This window comes from Chelonoidis abingdonii, chromosome 14 (genome assembly GCF_003597395.2).
Source record: "Chelonoidis abingdonii isolate Lonesome George chromosome 14, CheloAbing_2.0, whole genome shotgun sequence".
Taxonomy (NCBI): domain Eukaryota; kingdom Metazoa; phylum Chordata; order Testudines; family Testudinidae; genus Chelonoidis; species Chelonoidis abingdonii.
This window is the reverse complement of record NC_133782.1, coordinates 31,499,128-31,520,960: the sequence shown is the minus strand read 5'-3', so window position 1 is coordinate 31,520,960 and position 21,833 is coordinate 31,499,128. Positions and strand designations below refer to the sequence as shown.

Below are 21,833 nucleotides of genomic sequence, written 5' to 3'. Positions count from 1 at the left end.
TGTGATCTGAGAGTTCATTTGGCTTAAGGCAGTGGACCCAACACGGTGCCCGCAGGCGCCATGGCGCCCACGGGGGCATCTTAATGCGCCCGCATCCTGGCCCCCAGGAGAGCACCTGCCAAAATGTCGCCTAATTTCAGCGACATTTCAGCAGGGACGCCTATCAATGACGACGCTTGTCGCCGGCAAGTGATGTCATCGAGAGGCGTCACCTCGAATTTCGGTGGGGATACCTCTTGATGACACTGCTTGCTGTCGACAAGTGACATCATTGAGAGGCGTTGCTCCCGAATTTTGGCGGGGACGCCTCTCGATGACATCGCTTGTTGACAGCAAGCGGCGTCATCGAGAGGCGTTTCCACCGATATTCAGCAGCATTTCGGCGGATGCTCCACCCCCGTAGTGGTCCTTCGGCTGGCACCCGCCAGTCAGAAAGGTTGGGGACCACTGGCTTAAGGAGATTGCATTTGAAGTGCCTTGCTTCCTGTTCTCTTATTACAGCTTGTTTCTCAACAGTAAATTAAAGTTTCATATAAATGACATGTATATAGGAACATGGAGCAAGTATCAACTATTTTTCCGGTTTTTGTTAAGTAATGGATTATTTCTTTCCATGGTAAAATCAGAACTTTATTTTTAGAATAATAGAGAAAAGAATACTTAATGTCAAACAAATCACAATGCACAAGTAATTCCTAGCATACTCATCCGAGAAATATATTTCCTGCTGGGAAAATTTCCTGATCCCAGAGTTTATATTTGAGTTCATTTTCACAAGTTTTTCTTCAGCTATTAATACATGAAAGAATTGTTGTTAAAACCAAATACTGAGTGTGTTTGCTGTCTTTATATGTTTGAGGCAGTCGGGGCTGGAGGGGTTGGAGTGTCAGGATTTTTTTGTTTTGATATATGGTCTTATAATCTAATATTAGCCATACTCTCTGGAGGATCATTCCTACTACTCTGATGAGATTTGTATTTGTTTATATGAATAAAGGACTGTTTCAGATCTGTATGCACATACACTAATCACTTGTTTTAGAGCAAATACTTTCTCAGTTCTAGTGTGTTTAAATATTTCTTTCTTAAAATCAAATTTAAAAACATGAAAACAAATTTCTGCTTCCATAAAGAATATTCATAGATGATTCAGGGGATTTAGCAACAACTGAAAATATTTTCTCATTTATTTTAACACATTTTTATAATTGAAATTTAACAGAAGTATTTGCACCACAAAAAATGGTGATATGAACATGCCAAATTTGAAGTAGTTCCAAACTGGAACCTGCCTGTTACATCTAAATATTGTGGGGTATAGGATAACTAATGCCATGGCATTAAGCAGAAAGCATTATTAAAAATAGTGACTCTAATGAAAAAAGATTCTTTTGAAAGATACTGAACAGAGATCACTGGAAAGTGAAATCTCACCCCAGAATGTTTAGGGAAGCTTACTTGTAAGGAAGTTCATCAGTTCTGATGTGTTTAAATAGAATGTTCTCATTTCCCTTCCTTGTAAAATAAGGTCATAAAGAAACTCTGTCATTTTTAAGAAGGTTAAATTTAAAAAGTGTTTTTTACTTGTTTTATCTGTAAACAGAAATAAAGAGCATCCAGACTTAAAACTTTGGTGTCATCCTTGGAAGCATCTTACAGTGGATGAAAAAATTCATACGAAACACATCATTCACATTGAAGAAAGCTGCTGCAAAGAAGAGACTGTAAGTTATAGAACTTTCAATGGAACAATTGAGAAACCTTCAACCATTCCTTCTGTGGAGGAATCCTATATTACCAGTGAACACTGTTACCAGAAACCTCGGGCCTACTACCCTGCTATAGAGCAGAGACTGGTTGTGGAAACCAGAGGTTCAGCCATGGACGATGGAGTGAACAGAATAAGAGAGAATGGAGATGATTCCCTGTCAGAGAGATTTGGATGGAATCTGGACAGAGAATTGTACAAGTTGGAGAATGAGTCCAAGCATAATTACTCTAAGGTATGTTGTATTGGTATAGCCCTATTTCTAGGGCATTTGGTTTTACCAGGCACATTCACTGTACTTTCTGAAAATCCTTGACTGCTTTGAGTATTATCTGTGTTGATCCCCACTTCTGGTGCATGTTTACTTCATGCTCCAGGGTCTGGAATTTTCTGGTCAGCAGTGTCCATTGGGGTTGCACGTGCTCTCCGCACAATCTGAGGGCATGTTACAAAGTGTTGTTCGAGCCACCGTTCTTACCACATGTGGCTTCAGGTTGACGCTCAGTGATGTCTGCTCTACTCCCCATAGAAGTTAATCCTTCAAAAATTTCACTTTAGAAAGTTAATGTTATAGTATTAGTTTACTAACCGCTTTGCTGTGCGTGTCTGTCCTGTTGGCAGCTTTAGATTTTGACCATTGATTTGATTGGTGCTTTAAAGTTGAGGCAAAAGTATAAAGGTTCAGATACTCTTCCTTGTGTGACTTATCCTTGTCAGTGAGGTGCCTTTTTTGTGGTGGTGGTGGTGGCAGTGGTGTTGTGGCAAAAGCCTTAACCTTGGTAAGTGCTTGGTCTGCTGGCTCTTCTTAGTCCAGAGGAGGAGCCATAAGTCATAGAATCAAAGGAGATTAGGGTTGGAAGAGACCTCAGGAGATCATCTAGTCAAACCCCCTGCTCAAAGCAGGACCAATCCCTATCTAAATCATCCCAGCCAGGGCTTTGTCAAGCCTGACCTTAAAAACCTCTAAGGAAGAAGATTCCACCACCTCCCTAGGTAACCCATTCCAGTGTTTCACCACCCTCCCAGTGAAATAGTTTTTCCTAATATCCAACCTAGACCTCCCCCACTGCAACTTGAGACTATTGCTCCATGTTCTGTCATTCGCCACCACTGAGAACAGCCTAGCTCCATCCTCTTTGGAACTGCCCTTCAGGTAGTTGAAGGCTGTTTATCAAATCCCCCCTCACTCTTCTGTTTTGCAGACTAAGTAAGCCCAGTTCCCTCAACCTCTCCTCATAAGTCATGTGCCCCAGCCCCCTAATCATTTTTGTTGCCCTCTGCTGGACTCTCTCCAATTTGTCCACATCCTTTCTGTAGTGAGGGGGGCCCAAAACTGGACACAGTACTCCAGATGTGGCCTCACCAGTGTCAAATAGAGGGGAATAATCTGGTGATCTCGATCTGCTGGCGATGCTCCTACTAATGCAGGCCATTATGCCGTTAGCCTCTTTGGCAACAAGGGCACACTGTTGACTGATATCCAGCTTCTCGTCCACTGTAATCCCTAGGTCCTTTTCTGCAGAACTGATGCTTAGCCAGTCAGTCCTCAGCCTGTAGCCATGCTTGAGATTCTTCCATCCTAAGTACAGGACTCTGCACCTGACCTTGTTGAACTTCATCGGATTTCTTTTGGCCCAATCCTCCAATTTGTCTAGGTCACTTTGGACCCTGTCCCTATCCTCCAGTGTATCTACCTCTCCCCCCAGCTTAATGTCATCTGCAAACTTGCTGAGGGTGCAATCCATCCCGTCATCCAGATCATTAATGAAGATGTTGAAGAAAACTGGCCCCAGGACCGCTCCCTGGGGCACTCTGCTTGATACCGGCTGGCAACTAGACATTAAGCTGTTGATAACTACCTGTTGAGCCCGGTCTAGCCAGGTTTCTATCTACCTGATCGTCCATTGATCCAGCCCATACTAGTTTAACTTGCTGACAAAAATACTGTGGGAGACCATATATCATTCTCTAATTGAACATTTGACTGTGCTGCCTTAGTCTGTTTATGCAAGAACTCTTCTACGTCTCTGATGCCACTCAAGGTCAATAGTTACCTTTTAAGATCATGAAACTTTTCCTTTTATACAGCCATCAACTTGTACTTCCTGCATAAGAAATCTGTCTTCGGGCAGGAAGCAGAATATGGCACAACCCTTGTTAAGTCCCAATAACTAGTCCTTTGCTGGTGGTCAATATTGGTAATGTACCAGGGGGAAAAAATTTCTTCTCTCTCTGCTGCAAACTCTTTCAGAAATCCTGTTAGCCTGCTCAGGTGGTGTGGGTTTTTGTTGTTGTGGGGGTTTTTTTTTCCCCCTCCAAGTTCCATTATTTTCATTGGTCAGTATCACCCCCTTGCTATTATGGAGGGACTAACCACTCAGACTTCAAACACCTGACTTGATCAAAGGTCACGTAGCCCCAGTCACATAGTCATTAGAGACACAAGGAAACGAACTGCTCACTGAGCCTTTTCGGAGGCCCAACAGTTCAACTATATGACCCTCACAGAGACGCAATCAAACCAAACATGCAACTCAGCAAGTTGTTAGGATCTACAGATACATCCCAGAAACTTCCCAGTTAGCATTGCCTGTTCACCTGCTCATGTGTTCACTTTAAGTGCATTATAGCTAGCCTTTCTGGATGGCATCATGAAAGCATCCAAGGCAAAAAGTGTGTTAGCTACCCCAAAGGAAACCTGTAAAACTGCAACCTAGTCATCCAGCAACGTGTTTGTAAAATGCTACAGGCTTGAACTTCATTCTGTGGAGAAGCATCATTTAGCAGGAAAGTGCTCCAAGATGTGTCTCCAAAATAAGTAAATATTTATGATTTGAGGGAAGGGAGTGCATTCTTCTCCTATTTAGCACTCTCTTCCTTCTAAAACCTTCTTCATTGAGTAATGTCCCTATGGGTGCTCCACTTCAGGCGCGCATGTGCCTCTTGAGCCCTTGATGGGAGATTTTCTAGTAGCAATGACCATTCAGCCCACACATGCATCTAGTACCTCCTTGTGACACATAACAAGGCTACATAAAGATGCACGGGCAAACCACCCTCTGTTCCTTCTGAACTGCCTTGGCCTGAGGTGGAGCCTTAGCATGTCATGCCTCGGCTGTCTTGTGTTTACAAATTCTTATAGTAGTTTTGTTTAGAATTAGTTAGTATAGTTAGTTGTTAGTGATAACTATATTGTTGTCAGTATATGGTGATTGGATAGTCTTGTTCCTCTCTGTCCTCCTCAGGGAGTCTTTTATTTTCCTGGCAGGGCATGCCTGGATCACCAGGTTATAAACACTGCCTCTCCTGCTGTTAGTGACAGCCACTCTTAAGTGTCTGTTGCTTGGGGGAGTCCCATGTCTCCCAGAACTGTAGCTTCTGCCCAACCCTCACACCCAGGGCAAGAAATAATAGAGAGATTAAACTGAGACTGTTGACCCTTTGACCAGCTTCTGAATCAGCTCAGGAGACACACCTCTCCCCCTGTACATCTGTTTCTCCAGACAGATCCAGCACCCCTTCAGCATCAGTGCAGGCTTCTCCTGCGAAAGGGAAGACTTTGGAGGCTCCAGGGAAGGTTTCCAAAAAGAGGAGTGTGGAGACTCGTCTCACGGAGCCAGCTCCTAAAGGGCCCAGATCCTCTGAGATCCACAATCTCGGAAGCCATGACCTCTCAGCTTGGTACCATAGAGGCATGAGACTCCTCCAGTACTGGTAGAACTGAAAGTGCCAGAGCTTGAAGGAGAGAGAGAGCTCTGACAGACCTTGGTACCATCTGAGAGACAAGGAAGCCAAGCATCAACACTCGAGGCTGCCACCATCTGGCACAGCCCCACCATTGGTGCCTACGCGTTCAGCACTTTCGCTACTCAGCAAGAAATGGCACCAGATACCATGGGAACCTGCATTAGGACACCCCCAATTAACAGTACCTTTTTCAGTTACTACATCGATACTGATCCCCTACTTAGTACCACAAGAATTCAGGTACATTAAGCATCTGTCTGATTAACGTACCTAAGCCCTCACTCCTCCATAGTACTGAGCATCTCTTGGTACTGAGACCTCGATCTCCGGATCACCATGATCCTCTGGTACCTCACCATTTTCTGTGGGTGCTCCTCCACTGGAGGATATTGAGTAGGATGGAGACTTCCAGTCAGTCTCTCATATTTCTGTACAGGGTTCTCCGACTTACCTGTGTAGGAACCCATTCTTTGACAGTCATAGGGAAGATACTCTTGCTCAACAAGGAGGGTGGTGGAAGCAACCCTGTGCCACCCCCGCTCCCATACGGGTGCCCTCCCACCAATGGCCATACTGGGATCTTTGGACTGTTTATCGGCATCAATTCACCAGACCACTGGTACTGTCTCCTAAGAAGGCTGGAGTCGTACAGTCCTCTCCTTACCAATCAGCCCACTCACAGGAGGAGACATTTGAGGAGCAGGAAGCCAGGGTGGAGAAAGAGGTCACCCTTCAAACACCTGTTTCATCATAGTCGACAGACAAGATGGTTATGCCTCCTCCACCTTCCATGGTTGCTGATTTCGGCAATTTCAAACTCTTATAAAGAGGGTAACCGACACTTCTGATTCTTCTCAGAGGTCTCACAGCACAATCTTAAGAATATTCTGCAGTCAGCAATATCCTCCAAGGTGGCGTTACCCATTAACAGGGTACTCCTTTCATCCAGCAAAGACTGTGTGGCAAATACCTGCTACCCTTCCATCAATGTGTAAATGAGCAGATAAAAAATATTATGTTCCCCCTAAGTGTTCTGCTTTTTTTTGAGCAGGGTAAGCAGAACGTCTCCAAGTCTATTCTATATGACAAGGACCAAAAGAGACCAGACTTTTTTGGACAGAAGTACTATTCATCAGCAACCCTGCAGTTTAGGAACAAGAACTATCAGGCAATCATGGCCAACATTTTACAATTTATAATTTTACAAACTGTAATAGATTTACAGCCTTTATTGAACATCTGCCACAGGAACATAGGAAACAGTTCCAGGCCATCATTTCAGAGGGCCAATTATTGGTCAGAACCTCTCTTCAAGCATCCTTGGATGTTCCAGACACCACTGCCAGGCCCATCTCCATGGCAGTATTTATGTACAGGCCGTCATGGATCCAAACTCTGGGTTTCTGAGAAAAGGCCAGAACACTGTTGAGAAATATCCCTTCAGTGATTGTAAGCTAGTCTTGGAGACCACAGATGAGTCCTTCCACATAGTAAAAGACTCTAGAGCTACTTTATGATCTCTGGGCGTAGATACATCTACAAATAAGATTTGGTAGGTGACAGACTTCCCAGAGATCACATCCTGCTCATTTCATGGAATTCCTAAGTCCCACTTGACCCTCCCAGGAAAAGACAAATACTAGAGAGACAATGCTGCTTACCTGCCCTTTATGAGCACCCCATTATTTTAAAATGTTGACAGGTCAGTCGAGGGTTCAAATCCTCCCATACTTCTGGTTTTACAGGTGCATCTGTTTCCCCTCCTCCCCCTTTGGAGATCACCTTCCCCATTTCCAACATGCTTGCAGATGGATCACTACAGACAGCCGGGTCATAGATGTCGTAACATCCGTTTATATCATCCATTTTACATCCCTTCCCCCTTCCATCCCCCTTTCCTCTGCTGGGCCCCTCTCCCAAGCTATTATTGAGATAAGTGAACTCTCTCCTTCAATTAAGAGCAATATAGGCAGTCTCACCACTTTACCAAGGCAAGGAGTTTTACTTGACTTATTTCCTTGTACCAAAAAAAGATAGTGTGTGGAAACCGATCTTGGAACTAAGACTTCTAAACAAGTTTGTAAAACCTTAAAAATTCAGGATAGTGACTCTGGCAAATATAATTACTTCACTGAAGGAAGGGTATTGATTTTTGGTTCTCATTCTACAAGATGCCTATTTCCAAATAACGATAAATCCATTGCATAGGAAATACCTACGCGTCACTGTAGGCCAGAATCATTTCCAATACCAACTACTTCTCTTAGGCCCCAAGCTTGTTCTCAGAGGTGCTGGAAATAGTGGCTGCTTACCTCCATCAAGAAGCGATCCTAATCTTCGCATACTTCAACGTCTGCTTACTCAAAGGCAGGCTGTTCCTATGAAGCAGTGCTGTCTTCCAACCAGGCAGCAGTTGCTCTTTTCCAGGAACTGGGTCGCCAGCTGAATGGAAAAAAAAATCCACATTAACTCCTGTAGAAAAGATACAGTTTACAGAGGCATACTTGAATTCATTGACAGCCAGGGGCCTGCCTTCCCACAGACAGACTTGTAACTTTGTCAGCGCTGGTAGGGACAGTTTAGGGAAGCTTAGACTACAATAAGGAACTGTCTACGGCTCCTGGATCACATGACAGCTTGCACCTTCATGACCAATCACCCAAGGATACACCTCTACTACTACCAGGGTTGGCATAAAATGACCTTTTCTCTAGCCAGAGTTGCTTTGGACAGGCATGTGATGGTTCTTCTCTAGACCCTCAGTGTCTGTGCAGGCGTTCCTTTCTGTCAGCTCCCTGAGTAACTATGACAACAGCTGTGTCATTATTGGGATGGAGAGCTCACCTCAGTACCCTCAAGGTAGATGGACAAATCAGGAAAACTGTCTCCACATCAATCTGTTGGAACTCAGGGTGGTCAGAAATCCCTGCTTTCATTTCCTGACCCTCATCGTGGCAAATCGGAGTCCTGACGGACAACCTGTTCTGCATGTTCTATATCAACAAGTCTTGAGGGACAAGATCCCCCTCTCTGTGCACCAAAGCTATGAAACTATGGAATTGGTGTATAGTCCATCCGATCCAAATTTCAGTTATCTCCCATGTATTCAGAACTATAGCTGGTATTCTCAGCAGACAGTTATCCCAGGACTACAAATGGGAGCTAGACTCTCAAATACTCCACACTTTATTCCAAAGGTGGAGACTACCAGAAGTGGATCTCTTTACCACCTTCAGGAACAAGAAGTGTCCTCCATTCTGCTCAAGAAGGGTTCTGGGCCTTTCTTCTATCTTGGCAGCGGGGTCTGCTTTTTGCATTTTCTAAACACCACTACTATTAAGGGTGATGAACAAGATCAGAAAGGACAAAGACAGAGTTATCCTCATAATATTGATCTGGCTGAGATAAGCTTGGTATCCTGACCTGCTTCGCCTATGCGTCCAACTGCTGTTCATACTTCTGACCATTCCTCATTTCCTCTCCCAGACTGTGGGTCATGTGCTTCATATTAGCCTAGGATTCTCCACCTTCGGGGGTGGTTCCTTGATGGTTTGTGGGGTTAGAATCTTCCTTCTCTGCAGAAGTGCAACAGGTGTTACTGAACATCAGGAGTCAACCCATATTACTTACCTGCAAAAGTGCAAGAGATTCTTACTTTGCTGTTGTCACCACTTTTTTGTGTCTGAATCTGTGCTGCTCTGTCGCCCTGGATAACTGTTAATCTAAAGAAATCGGGATTATCAGTTCAATTAAGATCCATTTGGCCGCAGTATCAGCCTTTCATCCTCCAGTAGCAGGATTCTCCATATTTCTTGACCCTGTGTTGTCTAGGTCAGTAGTTCACAAACTTTTCAGTCTGCTTCTCCTCCACCTCCACCCTCCCCCATTTATCATTCACAGAATTTGTTCATTACTTGTAATCTGAAGCTGTTTTGGTTTTTTTTTGCAAGGGCTCTACCCTGAGATCCTGCTGCCATAATAGCTGGAGCAGGATAAAAATTCAACAAATAATGCGGGAGTGGGTGGGATGGGAGCAGGATTTTTAAAAATAGTTTTCCTGCAGCGCAAGCAACATGAATGCTCTGGCCAGCACCTTCTGCTCTCTAGCCACCCAGCTCTGAAGGCAGCACCACCACCAGCAACAGTGCAGAAGTAAGGGTGGCAATGCCCTCACTCTGCACTGCTGTTGGCGGTTGTGCTGACCTCATAGCTGGACAGCTGGAGAGCAGCAGCTGCTGGCTGAGGTATTCATGTTTGCTGCATAGGAGAACTATTTATTTTTAATCCCACTTCTGTCCTGCCCCGCAATACCCACTCTATTTTTATCCTGCTCCCACTATTATGGTAACAGGTCCTCTTGGACCTGCAGGATCCCAGTTTCTTTGTAACCATTAGAGAACCTCTGGCATGCCCCCCAATTTGTGCACCGCTAGTCTAGGTTGATAATAGGTTTAGGGAATCTCTACCCCACTCTAATTTGGGACCTTAACATGGTAATTAAATACTTCATGAGACTCTGATTTGAAACAATGGCAACCAGTTCTCTGCTCTCCTTATCTATGAAGACTGCCTTTTTATCTCATCAGCCTATAGGATTGGAGAGAATGAAGCCTTGATGGCACACCTCCCCCTCCTGCTCCCTCCAATATTCTGAAAGGACAAAGTCTCTGTGCCCAAACCCTAAATTCTTACCTACGATACTATCAGTGTTTCATCTTAACCAATCCATTCATCCACCAGTTTTTTCCAAAACCCTGCAAGTCTCTGCAGGAAACATACTATCGTATCTTGATTTTTTTGAAGAGCATTGGCTTTCTACTTGTATAGAATCAATCAATTACAATAGTCACTTAGACTGTTGATCTCCATCATAGATAGATCCCATAGGTCCTCGATCTCTGCTCGGAGGCTGTCAATGTGGATCTTTGGGTGTATTGTCACTTGTTATGAGGCAACAGCATTCATCCCCCCTCCAAAGGGTGATAGCACATTCTGTCAGAACCTAAGCAACATCCTCAGCATTATCCAGTAATGTGCCAGTATCTGAAATATATATGGCCACTACATGGGCTTCAGTACATACATTTTCTGATCGTTATGCCTTGATCCATGCCTTCTGATCCTATGCAGCAGTTTGTAAATGCATTACTTCCTTCAGTACTGGACTCAGTCTCAAACCTCCTGTATCCCCCTGTCAAGTTACTGCTTGGGAGTCACCTGAAGTGGAGCACCCTTAGGGACGCTACTCAGAGAAGAAGAGGTTACTCACCTTGTGCAGTAGTTGCAGTTCTTCAACGTGTCCCCCTATGGATGTTCAACTACCCGCCCTCCTTCCCTCGTGCTTTAGACTATTCTGTATGGAACATTTGGGTGGATAAGAAACTGTGGAGCATTGACCTGCACGTCTCTGGATAGCCTTGGTGTGTGGCACAGGGAGGTGAGGATGCATCGCAGGTTGAATGGACACTGCTAATGGAAAATCTCCGATCAAGGGCTCAAGAGGTTCATGTGCACCTGAAGTGGAGCACCCATAGGGGGAACACATCTCGAAGAACTGCAGTTACAGCACAAGGTGAGTAACCACTTTACTGCTTGTTATGGCCTGAACATCTCAGACTGGGGAAGCGCTCAGGATCCAGAATGGAAAGCTTATTACCAGATTTCCTTGCTGGGACTGAGCTGCTCTGTGTGAGAGAAGTGCTTTCCGTATCTGAACAATTGGCTTTTTCCAGGGACCGTATGCACATTAAACACAATCTAATTAGGTGTTACTATTAGATTACATTTAATCTGTTAATAAAGATTTAGTGTTTTCCATACAGTTTTTCAAAATGGTAATCTGGGGGCAAGAGGAGAAGGAAAGGGTGTTTCTAACCCTGGAACTTTGTAAATTAGTCTAAACTGCCTCCATTACTGACCAGAAGGGTAGTGCAACCAAAATATTGACTGTGGAAGAGGTCAGTCCCATACAGTAAATCCAGAAACAAATCTTCTGTTTAAACTGTCTCTGTTTCTGCGGTGTCAGACTCTCATTCTTTTGCTTTTGAGTATTTTGTTTGAAATGTTGTTGGTGTTTTTGTGCCTCATCCAAGAGTGTGAAACTAAGGCAGCATCTTTGTTGCTGGTAAAAGGTTTTAAAATTCTTATTAGTGGGCAACTGGAGTATAGAGACTTTTTAATCTTCATGTTTCATATTCATGCATTTTGATGGGCTAAGATGGGCTGTTAGCCAACAAGGATTCTCAGACTAGTGATTGAGAAATAATACAATAATTCTGCAAATCATAAACACAGCAAAAAAAAAATGTAGGGAACTGGATAACTGGGGGGAAATTGTACTATTAGCGTCAGTAACTCTAGAGATCCATACAGCCTGATTGGCTGGCTGAAGTATTTCCATTTCACTAGGATAAATGCTAACTTATGTACCTTTTGTCAGGTAAGAGAATGTGTATCTAAGAAAATCCCTTCAGAGGAAGCTATTGAAATGAAACTGCTGGAAAAAGACAAGGAAGGAGTTGTGAATGCTCAGCTGCAGTGGCAACTTAACCTTCTAGCCCACGTTGAATCTCTACAAGATGAAATTACACACAGGATGGATTTCATTGAGAAAGAACTGGATGGTAAATTAAATGTATTTTCTTTCACAGATTAAAGAGCTTGTACGTTTTTGTCCCATTCAGATTATGCTGTTTCTCTCTTAAATGCATTGTCTTGAGATCTGTATCGTATTTCTGCAGATCTAGAAAGATACCAGCATCGTTTTTATCGAATAGCCATCTGTAATAATTGAAGGTTGTGGTTTAAGGAGTAAATTTGGTTTTGATATAGTCACTGGAACATGGGTCCAATTTTGGAATGTGATGAAAACTTACTTTCTTGTAGAAAAGATTTGCAGTTGACTCATTTTTAGAAATGTGTGTGTGTGTGTGTATATATGTATACACACACACATCAATAGGTATTCAGATAAACATTCAGATTGAATTGTTTGTGTAACATGTTGAGAATTTTAATAATATCAGTGCCTGCGGAGGGTCCGCTGGTACTGCAGCTTTGGTGGACCTCCCGCAGGCGTGGCTGCGAAGGGTCCACTGGTCCTGCAGCTTTGGTGGACCTCCCGCAGGTGTGCCTGCGAAGGGTCCACTGGTCCCGCGGCTTCGGAGGACCTGCAGGAAGTACGCCGAAGCCATAGGACCAGCGGACCCTCTGCAGGCAAACCTCCGGAGGCAGCCTGCCTGCCATGCTTGGGGCGGCAAAATCCCTAAAGCCGCCCCTGACCAATACTCAGCTGTTGTACTTTCTTATAAAAGGATTTTAAAGCACTTTCCAAGGGAAGGTAAGTATATAGTTTCCACATGTATAAAATAATACTAAACTTCAACAGAGCCACATAAATTGTCTTCCTGATGCATGTGTGGCAGCTTGGCTTAATGTATATTGTGCTAATTTTTGTTAGGGAAGTGCTGGTGATATTTCAGAGAAGAGGATTTCAGACAAGCTTGGAAAGATTTGGTCTGACTTTTTAGAAATCTTTGATTAATTCCTAGTGTATGGAACCAAGATGTTCTCCTTTCCCCTCCCTGTCTTAAGGACTGTCATACTGGGTCAGACCAGTGGTCCATCTAGTCCTGTACCCTGCTTTCCCACAGTGGCCAATACCGGGTTCTTTAGAAGGAATGAACAGAATAAGCAATCAAGTGAGACATCCCCTGTCGTCCCCTTCTAGCGAATGGAAGCTAGGGACACTCAGAGCATGGAGTCGCATCCCTGACCATCTTGGTTACTAGCTTTTGATGGACCTATTCTCCATGAAATTTGCTCATTCTTTTTTTAATCCTTTTATAGTTGTGGTCTTTAGAACACCTCCTGGCAATGAGTTCCACCGGTTGATTATATGAAAAAGTACTTCCTTTTGTTTGTTTTAAACATGCTGCTTATTAATTTCATTGGGTGCCCCTGCTTCTTGTGTTATATGAAGGAGTAAATAACACTTCCTTATTCATTTTCTTCACACCAATCACAATTTTATAGACCTCTAGCATATCCCCTCTTAGTCATCTCTTTTCCAAGTTGAATAGTCCCAGTCTTTTAAATCTCTCCTTACACAGAAGCTGTTCCTTACCCCTAGTCATTTTTGTTGTCCTTCTCTGTACCTTTTCCCATTCTAATATATCTTTTTTGAGATGGAGTGATCAGATCTGCACTCAGTATTCAAGGTGTGGATTTATATAGTGGCATTATGATAATTTATGTCATCTTTTCTATCCTTTTCCTAATGGTTGCTAGCATTCTGTTAGCTGCACATTCAGCGGATGTGTTCAGAGAACTATCCACAATGACTCCAAGATCTTTCCTGAGTGGTCCCTTCCTTTCCTGTCCCTCCCTTTCTATTTCTTTACTTTATATTTTCATCATTTTTATTCTTGCTTTAGTTTTAGGGAAAATATTCAGTCTAATAGAAACATTTAAAAGGGGCAGGAGCTGGTTGTGGATCCATTGTTAAGGCTTGCAAATAAAGCAGAGATTCACCTTGTTTGTTGTTCATGAACAATACAGATGAGTCTCATCTTACACGTATTTAACATGCGCGAATTCAGCTTTGCACGGTCAGCAAAAAAAAGAGAGAAAAATAACAATTTAAATACTGTACCTGTACATACTCAATGTAATTTTGACTATACGCAATTTTCATTTTATGCACTGACAGCAGAACGTAATCCCAGCATAACTCACCTGTACATTGTATCCTTCCCAAGGTGTATTCTTTGAGTACAGAATGAAATTTCTATTTCTACAAATTAAATTTGTTAACTAGTGAGTTAAAATTAATTTTAAAAATGGATCTTCAAAGACTTTATCATTTAAATAAGTTTTAAATAAATGTACAGTTTTAGCCTCCGATGCTGTAAACATTTATGCTCATGTGTTTAAGAACATCAGGAATCCCACGGAAGTCAGAGTGTTCGTGTGAGTAAAGTTATGTTATCTGCTTAATCATTTACAGGATCAGGGCCTTAATTTTTATATTTATTTATTTACTTCAGCAGTCCAGGCTTACGAATGCGCAGAGCTGGTGTGTATGCCCAGTGTTTGACACACACACAGTATTTGTATAAAATTGTATAATTCTGTACAGACACACATTATAAACATTTAATCAGTATGAGTTTAGGTTGGCTCAAACCTATGCTGATTAAAACAATATACCTCATCTCACTGTTCTGTATTATGGGTCTGCAACATATTTTGCAGAAAAAGTATTTTGTAAAACCCTCTGAAAGTTTTTAAAAATCTTATTGGGACACTTTTTGTATCCTTTATCCTGTACAGCCAAAACCTTAATTATTCTGAATCTGGAAGGGGACAGAAAGTAAAACTAATGTAAAACATCTCCAAAAAAAATCCAAAATGGCTCTTTTATACATACAAACAGTGTGATATTGAAGTCTGATATTGTGGGTTCTACAGGGATTAAAAGCAAGTGCAGCATGTCCCACCAGAAAGCTGTGAATCTCCCCTATACAGTGACATAAAGCCCTCATTTCTAGCTCAGTAGAGTGGTAAGATGTCACTTTTACCACTAGTCTAGGATTGCTTCCCCGTGCCTGGCCATCTGTGGTTTAGAATCATAGAAGATTAGGGTTGGAAGAAACCTCAGGAGGTCATTCAGTCCAACCCCCTGCTCAAAATAGGACCAACCCCAATTAAATCATCCCAGCCAGGGCTTTGTCAAGCCAGGCCTTATAAGGATGGAGATTCCACCACCTCCTTAGGTAACTCATTCCAGTGTTTCACCACCCTCCTAGTGAAATAGTTTTTCCTAATATCCAACCTAGACCTCCCCCACTGCAACTTGAGACCATTGTTCCTTGTTCTGTCATCCGCCACCACTGAGAACAGCCTAGCTCCATCCTCTTTGGAACTGCCCTTCAGGTAGTTGAAGGCTGCTATCAAATCCCCCCTCACTCTTCTCTTTTGCAGACTAAATAAGCCCAGTTCCCTCAGCCTCGCTTCATAATTCATGTGCCCCAGCCCCCTAATCATTTTCGTTGCCCACTACTGGACTATCTCCAATTTGTCCACATCCTTTCTGCAGCGGGGGGGCCCAGAACAGGACATGGTACTTCAAATGTGGCCTCACCAGTGCCAAATAGAGGAGAATAATCACTTCCCGCGATCTGCTGGCGATGCTCCTACTGATGCAGCCCAATATGCCGTTAGCCTTCTTGGCAACAAGGGCACACTGTTGACTCATATCCAGCTTCTCGTCCACTGTAATTCCCAGGTCCTTTTCTGCAGAACTGACGCTTAGCCAGTCGGTCTCGTGCCTGTAGCAGTGTATGGGATTCTTCCATCCTAAGTGCAGGACTCTGTACTTGTCCTTGTTGAACTTCATCAGATTTCTTTTGGCCCAATCCTCCAGTTTGTCTAGGTCACTCTGGACCCTATCCTCTCCCCCCATCTTAGTGTCATCTGCAAACTTGCTGAGGGTGCAATCTATCCCATCATCTAGATCATTAATGAAAATGTTGAAGAAAACTAGCCCCAGGACCGACCCCTGGGACACTCTGCTTGATACTGGCTGTCAACTAGACATTGAGCCATTGATCACTACCCGCTGAGCCCAACGATCTAGCCAGCTTTCTGTCCCCCTTATTGTCCACTTATCCAATCCATACTTCAGCTTGCCTTGCAGAGAGATTTTTTGCCTTACAGAGATGAACACATTGATTTAAGCACATGGTAACTCTGTAAATTACCAAACATTATTTGGAAAGTTTTGTTTTCTCTGATTTCTAAAATATTGTATATGTTAAAATTACTGTTGTTTCTTTCAAAATATATTTATTTCAAAAACTCTTAGTTTTATGGCTTTGGAAATATGTATGTATATATTTGCCAGCTAATCACAGTAGTGAATAGTGTTAACTTTTTCTATTTCTTTTTCAGTTTTAGAGAGTTGGTTGGATTACACAGGAGAGCTGGAGCCACCAGAACCACTAGCTAGACTTCCACAACTCAAACATTGTATAAAACAACTTATTACGGACCTAGGCAAGGTGCAACAAATTGCTCTTTGCTGCTCAACATGAGACTAGAGAGCTCTTGAAATTGCTGTTGAATATGAACGTAGAGTGTTTGGCACAAACAGCTCTATATATTTAAATGAAATTAGCATGCTGATTGCATGTGATGCAGACTGACTTCAGGGATTTGTGAAGAAATATGACTGTTCTGAAAGCAGTAACACGTTTATCCTTATCTTTTGATCTTTTGGGGGTTTACTAGGCAATTTTAACAATATGGAAGGGGATTTTACTCTTGTATTCAAGGGTAGGAGCAGGCTGACAAATTATACTCTTAGATTTTCATTCCTTACGAAAGTTGTTGAATGAAATATACTTTTTGCGTAATTAAACTGACTTAAAATTGTGCCACTGAAGATAAAGCAGAGTTCTAAGAGCCAAAAATGTTTAGTTGACGAAGGTTGTAAATTATGTTCTACAGAGTTTATTTAAATGAGTTGTATACCAGGTCAGGTCATGCTTTATTCCTACTGGTTTATGCACAGTACAGTATTTAATCAATAGGTGACGTTATAACAATTTTCAAGCATAGCAAGTTTGAATGTCCATCTTTAATTGTTTAACTCTTACATGGAGGTTTGCAAGTAATGCTAGTCTAAAACCCCACTCTTGTTAATTTAAATACATATACCAGAAGGGCACAGTTAGGTTGCACTTAGTTTCATAGTAAATGATTTGTTTTCCATATGTATCATGTCGCTATCACATGACTCTACGGTACTGGGGAAATCCATTTACACTGTGCTTCTTGTGCATTCTTGAACTTTTAAATTTGGCCATACTGTGCTTCCTTGAACTAGTGCTACTGGTTCAACTTTGTGACAGTATACAGTGATATGTTTAAAAGATGGGATACGTACCAGAAGTTCCAAACTTAAGGTGTGCAGTTTTCTATCCATTTGTTGTTTGCCATTCCGGTTATATTTTGAAATGTAGACTTTTTTTCAGTACTCTAAACATGCTCATTGTAAAGACTTACTATGAATGTGTGGTTTTGGGAATCAGTTTATTTTATGTTTGTTTAAATAAAGCCTCAAAAGCTATGCATGAGGTACTGTCCTCACAGTGAGGTATTATGTTAAATAGTATATGTTCTCAGTCTCTTTTTATACTTTGTTTTAATTTTCTAGTTTGTATTTTGTGAGATCAAGATGAAAATGCTGCTTAAGTTGAAGATACATTATATATAGTACCTTTTGAAACGTTGCTGTATTGTATTTGATATGTTACAAGCCTTTTACGTGCGGCTCATATCTCCATAAATAATGGTTGTGATTTTTTTCTTCCCAAATATTGCTGAGTGTAACTTCACTGTGGAAAAGGGTAAATTGTTTCTGCATTGAGAGAGTGTCCTGAAAAAGCAGAATTTTTCTGTTATCTTCGTCTCTCTTACAGTTCTATTTGTGGTGGTACCACCAAAGGGTTAAAATTAAAGCACAGTTGTAATCGAAAGACCCAGAAGTGTACAAATTGTTAATTATGGATATATGACTCTGTAAAGTTTATATGCTGCAAAGAATAATGATTTACTATGTAAACTTGAAATATCCACTATCATAGGAATAACAATATCTACAATTAGTATTTTGATCATTTAGTTCCTTCAGAAAATGGAATAACTAGGCTACACAAGGTAGTAGTTAAGGCTTTTATGCCAAGACTCATTTCAGGGAATAATTTATGTCACACCAGTTTATGGCACTAGTTGATATATAATGAATTTGACATATGTATAGCAGGAAAATAAACTTATTTTGCTGTAACACAGTTGGAATAAAGCTTACATTATCTTAAATGCCACTTTGCTTTCTAAAGGTAAAAACAAATGCTTAAACCATGGCATTCCTCTTAATGACATCAGAGTTATGAGTAACAGGCTCTGTAGCTCTATAACAGACAGCAGTAACCAAATGACGAGAAGGCTATCCAAACAAGGGTTTTAAACAGCTGTGAAGTTTTTATCAGATTACTGTTTTACCAGTAAATTATTCCCTGTTTGAAATCTGTATAATGACCACTCAAACTGGCAAATAATTAAATACAATTACATTAACAAATCAACTTGTTTAAGGTAATGGAGTGGTTAATTCCCAAGTTTTTCTCTCCAGAAATGGAAATTTTCCCTTTGCAAGTAACTGGTTTTGGAGCATTCATTTTCAGTTTGCTTCCCAGTTTATTTTTGCTCATGGCAAAGAAAAGTCCACTTGGTGAATAGCAGTACTGAAGGTTTTGTTTTCCTTTAGCAGGATGATTATACAATAGGGAAGCCCTTGCTGATGAAACAGATCTGGATGACTGAAAATATTTATTTGAAATAGTTTAGTGCTTTTCACATTCAGGAAAGGTTCTGTATCGTGCCCTGCCTGAATTGTTTTGTCCCTGTTTTTATAAGTTTCCACACATGTAGCTCTCCTTATTCTTGACCAACACTATTTTGGTCTGGCAAATCACTTTTTGTTGTTTCTTTAAATCACTGGTAAGTGAACGCAACGTGGAGCCTTGATAAAATGAGCAAACATTGCACTGTGGATACATAAGTATATATGTCTTTGTTTATGCACTATTAGAACTGAGGGCGTTGTATATAGAATTTTGCTTTGGAGCAATATTTGCAAAACTTGAAAACTTCTGTATCTTGGTGTTTGGAATAAATAAATAGGTTTTTGTTGGTTAAGTCTTAGTAAAGCCTATTTCTGTTTCAGTTTAATGATTATTCAAAGTAGTTATACATTAAAAAGGTCATTTTTGGACTTTAGAGAGACGAGATTGGTGAGTTAATATCTTTTATTGGACCCATTTCTGTTAGTGAGAGACACAAGCTCTGAAGCTTACGTAGAGCTCTTCTACGTTAGATACTGTAGTTCAACAGGAATAATACTGACCCAGTACTCACTAGATTGATCGGTTCCTCAAAAATGTCATGTATAAGAATTCCCAATAAACTAACTGACCTTTTCTCTGCTTAGAGTAGAATATTTTATAATATATTTGTTTTAATTTAAAACCCCACCAGAATTAACAGGATACATATGTAGGCTTAAAAAACAGCCCTGTATAATATTAAACCAAATATTTATAAAGCAGTTCCTTCATCACTTACTAATCAGAGCCTGAATGCAAGATTTGAAGTTTCTCCTGCATGAGTTCATAGCATCACAAATGTCTGCCATTGTAAAGAATGTAGCAGGAGAAACATGGAACACTGGACTTGAGCCTCAGCTGATCAAGGTGGATTGATTTAAAACAAAGTGATTTAAATCGCCAGTTTTAATCATGATTTAAATCACTATGCAGGAAACCTTGGTTTAAATAACCAATTTTAATCTTGTTTTCCATTTGTACTTTCTGTTTACCTAAAAAGAGGTCAATTCTCATTGGCTAGTAACCATTAAAAACTGTTGATTTGCAGCTAAATACAGCCTTTGCAGTACTGGGCTTATTTATTCTGAAGAAGAGAAGAGTGAGGGGGGATCAATGTGACAGGTGTCTGCTGGTGGATTCTCTCAGGAGGCAGGTGGGAGAGTTACGGGAGGAGGTGTCTAGGCTCAGGAGTATCCATACCCTGGAGAAGTATCTTGATAGTGTCCACGATGAGACGTGCAAGGCTGAGGATTCTCTCCAGGTGCAGAGGGCTCCTGCTACACCACCAGAGAAGGATGAGATGGCTCTTGCACAGGGAGGACACTGGCAGCTGGTTACTTCTCGCAGCCGTCAGTGTTCCACCCCTGCCTCCCATCACACCTTCCGTTCTGGTGAAGAATCGTTATGGGTGGCGCTGGAGATGAGGAGGGAGGAGGAGGAAGCGAAGCCATGCACCTCCCTGAGGCTGAGAGGATCCCATCTACCACACCCAGGAGGAAAACGTAGGTAATTGTGGTGATTGGAGACTCGATGCTGAGGGGGATGGAAGCACCCATATCTGTTGCCCTGACAGGGCCTCTCGGGAGGTATGCTGCCTGCCGGGGGCCCATATCCGAGACGTTACGGAGGGATTGTCGAGAATCGTCCGCCCCACTGAACTACTACACCCATGCTACTCATCCATGTGGGAACCAATGATAACTGTGAGAGGTGATCCTCAGCAGATCAAAGGTGCCTACAGGGCTCTGGGAGCACGGGTGAAGGAGTTCGGTGCTCAGGTGGTGTGTCTCCTCGATTCTTCCGGTCAAGGGTAGGGGCCTAGGCAGAGACAGATGCATCCGTTAGAGGTGAATGCCTGGTGCGGAGATGGTGTCGGTCAGGAGGGCTTTGGCTTCCTCGACCACGGACTACTGTTCCAGGAAGGAGGACTGCTAGGCGGAGATGGACTCCACCTGTCAAGGAAGGGGAAGAGCATTTTTGGACGTCGACTGGCTAACCTAGTTGGTGAGGAGGGCTTTAAACTAGTTCGATGGGGGAAGGTGACCAAAGCCCAAAGGTAAGTCTCAAAGAGGGAAACCTGGAGGAAAGGGATGGAACTTGGAGAATGCGGGTTTGTAATGCAGGGAGAAAAGAGAAAGTAATCGGAACTGGAGGTGGGGGAATCAAATCATTGCCTTAAGTGTCCTAATGAAGCCCTTATATCTGAGGTGTGTAGGAAAAGAGAACACCAGGAGACAATTCAAGGAGGAGGATGCAACAGGGGAATATAAGCAGCAGAAGAAAGTAGGGCAGTTGGCTGAATTTTTAAAGTGCCTGTACACAAATGCGAGGAGCCTGGGAAACAAGAGGAAGAATTAGTAGTACTGGCACAGACAGGGAATTACGATGTTATTGGCATAACTGAGACATGGTGGGGATAGCTCGCATACCTGGAGCACTGGTTGAGACACCTAATGGATGGGTATAAGCTGTTCAGGAAGGATAGGCAGGGCGAAGAGGGGGGGGGAGTAGCGCTGTATGTAAAAGAGCTGTATGAATGCTCAGAGCTCCACTACGAAACTGGAAATGAGAGCCAGTTGAAAGTCTTTGGGTTAAATTTAGAGGGGAATGTCACAAGGGGATGTTATGGTGGCTGTCTGCTACAGACCACCAGACCAGAAAGAAGAGGTGGATGAGGCTTTTTACAGACAACTAGCAGAAGTCTGTAGATCACAGGCCCTGGTTCTCATGGGAGATTTCAATTATCCTGATATTGCTGGGAGAGAAATACAGCAGTGCACAGGCACAATCCAGGAAGTTTTGGAGATCGCTGAGGACAACTTCCTGGTACAAATGCTGGGGGAACCAACGAGGGGCCTTGCGCCTCT

General features: G+C 42.3%; 1 protein-coding gene across 9 annotated transcripts in view; it reads left to right on the top strand.

Annotated features, from left to right (window-relative positions):
• The window catches only part of PHF20 (PHD finger protein 20), a 177,579-nt gene extending 158,300 nt beyond the window's left edge, over positions 1-19,279 (top strand). For all 9 annotated transcript variants that reach the window (XM_032789249.2, XM_032789252.2, XM_032789255.2 and 6 more), the window contains 3 exons: positions 1,604-2,003; positions 11,955-12,138; positions 16,469-19,279. In XM_032789249.2, coding sequence (XP_032645140.1) covers positions 1,604-2,003; positions 11,955-12,138; positions 16,469-16,611 — 727 coding nt within the window. In that variant the 3' untranslated portion in view covers positions 16,612-19,279. The remainder of the gene's footprint in view (positions 1-1,603; positions 2,004-11,954; positions 12,139-16,468) is intronic.
• The last annotated feature ends 2,554 nt before the right edge of the window (positions 19,280-21,833 follow it).